This window comes from Peromyscus maniculatus, chromosome 22, assembly GCF_049852395.1.
Source record: "Peromyscus maniculatus bairdii isolate BWxNUB_F1_BW_parent chromosome 22, HU_Pman_BW_mat_3.1, whole genome shotgun sequence".
Lineage (NCBI taxonomy): Eukaryota > Metazoa > Chordata > Mammalia > Rodentia > Cricetidae > Peromyscus > Peromyscus maniculatus.
In genome coordinates, this window is record NC_134873.1 from 39,729,902 (window position 1) to 39,740,698 (window position 10,797).

At 49.3% G+C, this 10,797-nt stretch overlaps 1 protein-coding gene across 2 annotated transcripts in view; it reads left to right on the forward strand.

The window, feature by feature from the left end:
• Positions 1-10,122, forward strand: part of Plb1 (phospholipase B1) — a 121,104-nt gene extending 110,982 nt beyond the window's left edge. For both annotated transcript variants that reach the window (XM_006984819.4, XM_042266896.2), the window contains 3 exons: positions 352-447; positions 7,575-7,649; positions 8,788-10,122. In XM_006984819.4, coding sequence (XP_006984881.3) covers positions 352-447; positions 7,575-7,649; positions 8,788-8,952 — 336 coding nt within the window. In that variant the 3' untranslated portion in view covers positions 8,953-10,122. The remainder of the gene's footprint in view (positions 1-351; positions 448-7,574; positions 7,650-8,787) is intronic.
• The last annotated feature ends 675 nt before the right edge of the window (positions 10,123-10,797 follow it).

Consider the following 10,797-nt stretch of genomic DNA (forward strand, 5'->3'; position numbering starts at 1 on the left):
TTTTTTTTTTCCAACTCTGTGCGCATGTGTGTGATTAGAACTTAGACGCTCTTAGAAACGATAAAATGAATTGTGACCGAGCAGCGCACCCCCACCAAGTTCCCTCCCGCCCCAGAATGAAAAATCTTCCTAAACACATCGTCTCTTCAATTCCAGGACCGGGATGAGCTAGGGAAGCTACAATTCATGCTTGCTAAAAACAAAACCCTAAACCCAGGAGGTTTTCCATCAGCGTCTGAAGCGGGCGGAAGCAGAATTTAAAGGATGGGGAGGGGAAATGCTGTGTCACGCGCCGGGAGGGGAAGCAGGCAACTATGTCCAGACAGTAACCTCCCCTTATCTCTTCCACAGCTAGGGGGCACGAACCTGACCTTCTTCTCTGAAGACTGTTTCCACTTCTCAGAACGTGGGCATGCTGAGATGGCCATTGCCCTCTGGAACAACATGGTAAGTGGCCGAGGGGGCAACCTCAGGCTATTCGCTCATTCCTACAAGAGGACAAACTACGAATATGGTTGGTTTTTCATATGGATTCTGGGAATTTGAATTCAGGTCCTCACGCTTAGCATGGTTTAGCAGCAAGTTCTTGCCCTCAGAGCCATCTGCTCAACCCCCTAATATATTTGAGTGTGGAAATATGTGGACATTAGAGGACAAATCTCTCCTTCCACTGTGGGTTGTAGGCAGAGTTTTTCATCAGGACCGCCAGTCAGCTCTGTCCCACCAGCCCACTCCCAAATAACTGCACAGAGATTTATTATTAATTATAAATGCTCAGCCGATAGCTTAGGCTTTATATGAACTAGCTCTTACAAGTCATTAACCAGTATTTCTTATCTACCCTCTGCCACATGGTGGTACCTTCTTTCAACACTGCATGTTTATCTTGCTTGTCTCCCTGTCTCCACCCTTCTTCTTCCCAGCATCCTCCTAGTCTGGCGCCCCTGCCCAGCTATAGGCCAGTCAGCTCTTTATTAACAATGAGAGCAACCCATCTTCATGGTGTACAAAAGGATTACTCCACAGCAGTGGGTTCCAGAGATCAAGTTCAGCTCATCAGACTTGGATGCCAAGTGCTTCTTTTTAGTTCCTGAGCTATCTCACTGAAAAAGAAAAATGTTTTACTTATTGTGTGTGTGTGCACATACCACAGCATCTATGTGGGGGTCAGAGCAACTTATAGGAGTCAGTTCTCTTCCACCATGTGGTTTCTGGGCCTTGAACTCAGGTCAGAAGGCTTGCCAGTAAGGACCTTTACTTACATATACACACCATGCACACATACCTTTTTAAAGGATGTGTGTGTATGTATTCATAAACACATTTGCACACTTGTGACATTTCCTAGGCATTGCTAAGAGAATAGCTTTGCAGTCAGACTGAGACTGGATGAGAGTACCAGCTGTACATCCTTGAGCAAATGGTCTCTCTGTTCACCTGTATCAACATCTGTAAAATAAATATAGCACAGTCATCAGTTTAGACAAATGTCAGCTCCATTACCCTTCAGTACCTAGTCTTTTTCTAGAGACACCATAAAGGCAACATCCACACAGCCCGCTCTCCCCGGTGGAGACCTAGTCCAGTCCTTTCCACTGGAGAGGGAGAGAACCTTATGAAATGAACACGCAGTCCTGGGCCCCCAGGGACAGGTGTCCTTGTGCCCCACCCATCCCCCCTGATGCCTACATCATCTGACTCAGCAAATGGAGTGCTTTCCCGGCCTTTGATCTAGGCTCCATGGCAACTCAACCCCTCCCCCCCCCCCCCCCCCCCCCCCGCCCGGCATGTTTCCATGGTGACCGAACCATCTACACCCATGCTCTTTACTGCGGTTTCAAGCCTAGGGTGGCTGTGCCAACCACCGCTGGGCAAATATTCCCACACCTGTCAGCAACTCCACGTTGCCCGGTGCCTTCCTCAGCTGGCTCACAATATTGACTTTCTCCCTAGCTACATCACCTCCTCCTCCTCTCTAGCAACCAAAGTCCCATGTAAGCCTATTTAACTGCAGACTCAGCTTTCCTCCATTCCTGCTGTTTTGGGGTTTTCCTCCCACTGACGTCATCTGTCTGCCCAGTTCCAGAACTTCCCATCAGACTCTTTTCAGCACAAGAGTCCAAATTGCCATCCAAAATCTCTGAGTTTCCCTCCACCTGCTTCCCTCAGTTTCTCTTGATTTTCTTGGTTCTTGTAGCCCAGACTGGCTTGATTCTTGCCTCCCAAATGCCAGAATTATAGCTGTATCTGGCTTTGATGTGGGTGTTTCATTGCTTTCTAACTGGGTACTGAACTGAGGGCATCACGTATCTATAGCTCTCTGCCAATGAGCTATTATTCTCAGGAGTCATCTTTTATTTTAAAAAAGATGTCTCACTAGGTTTGCTGTGCTTGGCCTTGAACTCTCAATGTCTCTGTCTCCGTCTCCCAAGGGCCTGCACTCTCAACCTGGACATTTGCACAAGTTTTTTTTTTTTTTTTTTAAATCAAAGTTTATAGACCATAATTCCTAGCTGTTTCTTTTGGTGACTTTGTTATTGAAGGACAACTGTCCTTCCGTGATGAAGTCCCACGACATTTTTCCTTTGAACATGGAATGGGAATCTGTTTCCTGTCTTATTCCCCCCCCCCAAAGATCTGAGGGGAAAGCCAAGTTCCTGCTCTTCCCTTCCCAGCTTTTCTATCAAGCCACATCTGCTTACAGCTGGGACTCTTCAGGGTCTCCTGAGGTTCAATAGCCAGATGGATGCTCAAGCAGGACCACGTCCATTGGTCTCTGCTGTGAGGATTAACACGCTTTGCACCTTTTCTAGGGGCTTCTGTTCCATGAAGGCAGGAGGAAAGGGATGAAAAACACTGGTAACACAAGACAGCCTCGGTTCCCCCAGCCAGACCCCAAATTAAAAAAAAAAAAAAAAAAAAAAAGGCTAAACTACCCAGTGTCCCTTGTCCTGTATAATTTGGGGGAATAATTACAGAGTCCCATGTTTTCATCCCAAACCGTCTCAGACATACATACGGCTCTAGCAGTCTGCCAACTCTCCAGTCTTCCTGGCACCCCTGGAGTCACAGCAGATAAATGGGCTGTCAGAGCTGGGACAGAGCTGAGGGGCCATCCAGGCGGAACACTCTGTAACTGAGATCTGGAGACATGAGCCGGTTTGCCTAGGCTCACACAGCCAGTTAGGGCCTCAGCCGAAACAAGAGTCCATGTCTTCCTCTGGTGGCCCAGCCATAACGCCAACCTCTCTCCCTCCCACTCCCAGCCTGATAAGCACATAGACAGCCGGTGAATTCATGTCTCATAATTAGTCTTATGACATAGTGTCTGCACTTCGGCTGATGTTCCCAGGGCACCGAATGCACTTTATGTCACGACATCTCTTGCCTCTCCTGGCTTAATAATCCACACTTCCTCCTCCAGAGACCCTATCCCACCACGGCTACACAAGAGACCCGTATCTACGAACCCTATGCCAATTGCAATCCCAGCTCCTCAGCATCCCGGTCTCTAGACTCACAGCCGCTATACAACAGTTCTCAGCCCCTGCTCTATATGACGGTCCTCTGGAGCCATCTCCCAAGACCATCCCCTGGTGACTTTTCAATGTAGTTGAGTGTTTACAGCTACTTCGACAAGCTCTTGTGTATCTACCAATGCTGAGCCTGTGTGTTTCCTGAGACCCAACAATTCTATCCTGGAGAGAAGAGCATACAAGTGTCCACTAAAAAGATACATACTATAGTTTTCACAGCAGCACTACACACATAACCAAGTGTCTATCCTCAAACTATTGTACATCTGTAAGCTAGAGTATTTTCATACACCCAGAGTAAGCAAACTTCAACAGTATACACACACACACACACACACACACACACACCTACCTCAAAGGCAAGCAGCTGACTGTAAGGCGTTAAAAGTCTTTCCTGGTGATCTCTCTTTGAGTGAACAGGATTCGGGGAGGAGCCCTTCTGAGTATTGGTCATGATCTCTTTCCTCAAATGATCACCTTTTTGTTTGCAATGTATTTGTTTCCCTCTTTGTTAGCTTCCAGAAATGAAATAGTACTTTTAAAATATAGCAATGGGGCTGCAGATGTCTTGTCGTATAGCTTAAGAGTGCATACTGCCCTTGCAGAGAACCCAAGTTCAGTTCCCAGCTATGTTGGACAGTGTCAGGGGATGATGTTTTACAGCAGCAATAGAAACCTAAGAGAAACTTGGGGTCTATTTCAGCTTATAGTTCCACAGCACAGCTCAGTCCACCCGTGAAGGAAGCCAGGGCAGGAACTCAAGCAGGAGCCTGGAGGAACACTGCTCACTGGCTTGCTCAGCCTGCTTTCTTCTATCATCCAGGGGCACTGCCCACAACGGGCAAGGTCGTCCCCACATCAATCACTCATTAAGAAAATGTGCCATACATAGGCTTACCTACAATCCAATCTTATGGAGGTATTTTATCAATTACAGTTCCCTCTTCTCAGACTACTGCATATGTCAAGTTGACAAAAACCTACCCAGCACAGGGAGTTTAGAATTGCCTGTAACACCAGGGGATCCGATGCCCTTCTGGTCTTGGAGGGCAACTGTTCTCATATGCACACACAGAGACATCCATCGATAGATAATTGATAATTTGTCTGGAGTAGGTCTCAGACTTGGTGCTCTGTTCTTTCTTCCTTTTGAGACAGGGTCCCACTCCATATCCCTGACTGGCCATATAACCAAGCTGGTCTAGAGCCGACAGATCTGTCTAACTGCTAGGATTAGAGTCATGTGCCACTCTGACAGATGGGAAGGAAGCAGGTTAGGACCCTTTGGCATAGCATTACAAGGCTTTTGGAAACTTGGCCCAATCCCTTTCTCTGGCCACCATGCTAAGGAGTCTAAACACTCAAGGGGAAGCTACCCCAGGGACCTCCCTTTTACCTCCCTGGGCCAGTGGCCGCCAGCTCCACCGCGCCTTGCCAAGCCCTGAGATTGGCTACATCATTGGTACCCCACAGCGCCTGTGCCGGAAAAACAACTCCACTTCCTGGGGCTGCACCAGGCCTTTTTTCCTTCTTAGTATTTCCATTCAAGACCCTTAGACTTCCATTCATCAACCACTATCCGACACTACTACGTGATAGGTACTGTTCCAGGTGCCAAAAACATAACAGAGTAAAGAATATCCCTGCTCTCATGGAGTATGAATCGTGTGGCCAGGAAAAAACAAAAGATAATCAAGTTAGACAGGCCAACACAACGTTCTGTACAACCAACTGCATTGAGCTTTATAAGAAGTAAAGCAGGGAGGTGGGGGTGACACTGATGGCCTGTGACCTGAATGTCATGAGGTTGCCAGGCAGGCAGAGGTCTGGGCCACAGTGTTCCAGGGAGAAGAAATAGGAGCCATGTGGCGTGGAGTCAGGAATGAGCGTGAAGCTTCTGAGGCACATACAGGCCAGTGTGTGATGCTCCAGTGGTCAGGAACCAGGCCCAGAAAGACAGGCCAGGGCCACATCCTCGGCTGTTTTAAACAAGGGGCTGACATGTTCCAGTTTGCCCTCTAGTCACTGTGCAGGCATGGGCTGGGATCAAAGATAGAAGCGGAAAGATAGCATGCGTGCAATGTGGCTGGGTCCAGGGTGTCAGCCATGGAGGAGAGCTGTGATCATCCTGGGGTGTATTTAAAACTGCCTGAGGGAGGTGACTAGGGAGGGCTTTCTGGGTTTGGGGGTCTAAGACATGAAGCAGAATGTCAAATAGCAAAAGAGACATCCATCTACTTGGAAATTGCGTTCCGTTTCGGACATGGGAAGGGGGAGCTGCCTCCTAGGCATTGACACAGAGGTATTGGGGTCTGCCGCATGCAAGAGCTCAAATGGGAAAGTCCAGGTGAGATTTGACAACCACGACAGAAAAGTGACATTAGTACAACCAACGTAAGTATTCAAATCCACAGAATTAACTGAGATGCCCCAAGGGAGGAGTAGGTAGCGGGATCATAGGGCCAACTACCAAGGGGCAGGTTAGGGAGGGACTTTCTGTGAATATAGTATAGCTGACTGCAAAAACAATAGCCTATATAAATAACAATAGCCAGGCAGCAGTGGCATACACCTTTAATCTCAGCACTCAGGAGGCAGAGCCAGGCAGATCTCTGTGAGTTCGAGGCCAGCCTGGTCTACAGAGCGAGATCCAGGACAGGCACCAAAACTACACAGAGAAAACCTATCTCGAAAAAAATCAATCAGTAACAACAATAAAGAACAGCAGCCCAGGTGGTGGAGGCTCAAGGATGGAGTAGATGCACTCTGGTGGGAAGCAACAGGAAAAGGAAATTGATAGAGGCTCACTGAACCCGCAGGGTCACAGGCATCCTCTGTGCCAGGAAGGTCTCAGAGCAGCCCTGGGAGTCAGCCAGCCTGACCTTTACCCTTCCTCCTGTCCCTAGCGCTTCTGTTTGCTAGCGTGCAGTTGTGTTCCCTTGACTCTGGGAAAGTGGAAATAGATCGACATCCATAACCCATCCCAGTCCATGGATGCTTCCACGTCATCACTTCCCTGGAAGCCCTAAAACAAATGTCCTAGACATTCCACCACAGTTGACACCAGCCATCCCTGCTGCCTTGGAGAAGGCAACCGGCTGGCCCTGCATGGTCACCGTCCGCTGAGCCAGGGCTGCGGCCAGGGCTCATGGCTCATCTCTTCCAAGCCTACAGCCATTCCTCTTCCTCGGAATTCCTAAGAAATGGGTGTGGAAGGCATTCAGACAGCAGACAGATCAGGCCCCAGGTCTGTCACCAGCATGGAGAGAGTCTTGACTTCCTGTTTGTCAGGGCTTGGTGGCCAAGAACAGACCTGAAGCAAATCACACCGTAGGTCAAGACCAGACCAGTTCAAAGTGCCTGATCTGCTCCTCCCCTGGGGACACAGGCCCAGGACGGACGACTACCTAAAGTTGCTAGGGTGGGGGGAATGTCATATTCCTGCTAATTCTCCCAGAGCCTGATACGGAAGCGTTTAAAACAGCACCCCACCGCACCACAGCTGCTCCCTGGAATATTTCAAGTCAATGTTTTCATCTGTGTGACAACCCATAAAACGGTTCCAGTAAGATTCCAGTTTAGGGTTGGCAAGCCAAGCGCAGTAAGGGTGTCATGGTAACCAATGTGCTTTCAAAATTCTCCTGAAACTGACTAGCCGCACACACTGGGACAAGTTGGTAAATATGATCACCGTTTGATAAAACTGAAGATACAGTGTCTGCAGTCACTGCCACCCACGAGTGGAGAGGCAGTGGGCATTCTGATCCCAGATCTTTAAGAGATTCACGACGGACGCATCGTTCTTTCCTGGGGCCCCGGGGTCCTTCTGGGTAAGTCTAGAGGCATCAACTCAGGAGTCCTGCCCTATTCAGACAGACTTTTCTCCCTGTGCGTCAAAAGTCGGCTCTGACTAGAGCTGCTGTGCTGTGCAGATCTTAACAAGTTGTGGGTTTGAACCCACCCTTCCAAAAGAATATCCCATGTAAGCCGGATCCCAGCTTTCCACACCGTCAAGGTATCTTTTTTTTCTCTTTTCAGCTGGAACCAGTGGGCCGCAAGACGACCTCCAACAACTTCACATACAGCCGAAGCAAACTCAAGTGTCCTTCGCCTGTGAGTGAGCAATGAGTACCCCACCTGCCCTACGTTGACTGCGTGGGGGGGGCGCGGCGGGACTTAAACATACTGCCACTCACTCACTGGATCACAACTTCCCCTATGGCATGGCAGTCAGAAGGGAAAGCAGGAAGACAACAACGTAGTGGCAGAGAGGAGTCACGCCAGACAGTGCTGGCTAGATGCCCCAACTATTCTACTTCAGAAGGACTTGAGCATCTTGTAGTGCCCAGCCCTACGCTAGGAGCTCAGGAAAGGGAGGGGACCATGAAGACACTGTCTGCTCCCACCTGTCCCTCCAGCTCTCCTCTCCTCCATCATCCTTCACTTGCTTTCTCGAAATGTCCTGGGAAGTAACCCCGGTCTTGTCAAGGATGTTGGAATCCTTATCTGGTCACCGCTGCCCAGAGGGGTCACCTGCCTCCCGCTATTACACACTTCAGACTCTAGGCAAATGGACCCACTTCCCAGAGGCGTCCCAGTAGTGTGCGTGTGTGGTTTACTTCTGTTTGCTGTGGACTTCGCCTGTGCACATGTCCGCCTCCTTCTTACCCCATTGCTCCCTTATCCCCTGGGCTTCTCTCCATCTTCTCTTAGTCTACTGCCCCTGCCTGCAAACATCCCCCTGTGGTGGGCTCCCTCTTCTGTGTGCACCCTCTCCGTTTTAATGTGGTTGCTTCTGCATATCTTCCTGGACAGTGAGAGGTGCTTAACCCAGGCCCCTAGAGCAGTGCTTGAGGTTTGTTTACGAAGAGGGCAGCAGGAGGCAGGCTCAGATCCACTATGAGACCAGGTCTCCTGTTGCCTTGACTTTTCCTGAGCCCTAGGCACTCCTGGGATGGGGAAAGACCCCCGTCAGCCAGCACCCCAAGACTCTTCCAACAGTAGCGAACCAACTCCCCACCTTCCAAACTCACCTTTGAAAGGAAAGGCTGGTGGGAAACCAAAGAGGTCATAGCTGGGTGTTGATCACTTGAGAGACCCATCCTCATAGGGAAGGTTCAGGTACAGCGTGAAGGAGATTTACAGGGACACACAGCAAGGAGGTCGTTGCACTCTTTTAGAGATGGGATTGGGGCAGATGGATGGGTGGATGGAGTCCGTTAGCCTCTGATCCTCCTGCCTCCTTCCCCAGGAAACCCCTTTCTTCTACACCCTTCGGAATAGTCAGCTCCTGCCAGACCAGACGGCTGAAGCATCGTCCAAGGTGCTGTACTGGGCAGTACCAGTGGCAGCAGTAGGTGGCCTGGTGGTTGGCATCCTTGGGATGATGCTGTGGAGAGCCATGAGACGCCCCTGAAAGGAGGTTCCCAACACTGCCAGTTTCTAGGACCCTGAGCGGATGGATGGATCTTCATCCAAAGTCCAAGCCACACTCCTCACCAGGCCTTCAGCTGCAGCAGCCCTGGACTGTGGCCAACCTTGCTTCTATCCCTGGTGCCCTCAGAAGCCAAAGGGACTTGTCACAACTTCTTGGGAGCCTGCCTGCTCCCAGGTTTATTGGGGGGCCAGACCCTTTACTGAAAGACTGTTTTATTCTTAGCTGAGCCTGGCCCTTGCTCTCGCCATCCATCCGATGCATAGACAGGTATGGGAGCCAGAGTGTCTTTGGTCTTATCCCCCAGGCAACCCTGCCTGGCATAGGACCCGAGTCTAGACTGGCCCTGTCCAGCTCCATCGAAACCCTATGACAAGCATATCTTGTCACTCACCAAACCCACAGTTTAAAAGAAATGAAAACCCTGGTCACCTAATGGTGACGGTCTTTATTCTATTCCACCCAACAGGTAGGTATGCACTCAGCACCTGTTTTGCCTTGTACCCGAGACAATGAGAGCATTGTGATAGCTCCTGGGCTATGCATGTCACAGTCTGGCTGGGAAGACAAAACTCCTTCCAACCAAGAGTCAGCTCTTTGATAATGTAGTTGATTACTAAGAGATGTGTCTGGTTGCTCGGGGAGTTTCCCTGGAAGAGAGTATGCCATTTTGGAAGAAAACCAGATTGGGATATGAATTATGTCATGTCCCCTCAACCTTTCAAATGGTGCTAATTTTAGGTAATTCCTAGTTCTACATTAACTGACCTCTGAGAGACATCTGGATTAAATCTGAAGATACAGGCCATTGGTCCGGGGCGAGGCCAGCGCTGCATGCCTCATATACATTGTCCCTTATATTCTGCACCTAACCCCCCCTCCCAGTGGAGGACACTTGGAAAATGGTGGTGATCATCACTGCAAATGTACTAAGTGCTGATGAGTTCTGTTTAGAAATAATTGTATGCCATGTGAACTTCACCTCAGAGGAACCTAGTAAGAATCCAGAAGGTCCACATGGTCATCTTCATGTTAGCATCTCTATAAGGACAAAGCCTGGGGTAACACTGCACATTAAAACTCCATACGTTCAAACCCTGCTCTCCAGCTCAACTTCTCAGATCCTGTAGTAATAAAATTGGAATGCAAGCACCCATTTTTTCTTGCCTCACAGCACTTTGTTACCCCTAAACACTGCACAAATGAAAAACGTGTCATTCTTAGTAAAGGGTTGAGGCAAAGCCCAGAGGTGAGCCCTTGGGACCAGGCAGTAATCTCAAGGCATAGAGACCGACTGAATTCCTCCCCTGGGAGTTCATCTCTTTGGGGGAAGACACACAAGAGGGGCGATGCTCAGTGTCTGTGTTCTCCTGGGCCTCCAGGTCTGACACTATGAATAGCGCGTCTCGGCCTGTTCATTCCGTGAACTGTGTCAACACAGCCCTAGGTGCCTCTCGTTTGAGATGACTTCCCAACAGAGATGACCTATTAAATCTAGGAGTCCCAAAGCATGCGACTTTTCTTCCAGTCCCCATTCCATCCCAACCCCAGAGAACACTTGACTCAAAAACCTGAGACTCAAAACCAACATGGCCGCTCAAGTGGAAAATTCCATACCTGACCCCAAATGACGGGTGCATTGAAGCATTGTCTGGAGTTACCTGCAGACTACTTATAGTTGGTGGTTTGTCTGGAACAAAACTGGGTCTCATCTTTAGACTTGGGTACCATCCTTAAAGCATCTCAACTACATACATACAAATAGTCAAAAAAAAAATGCAGAATCCAAGACACTCAGATCCCACACATTTTGGATGAGGGAATCAA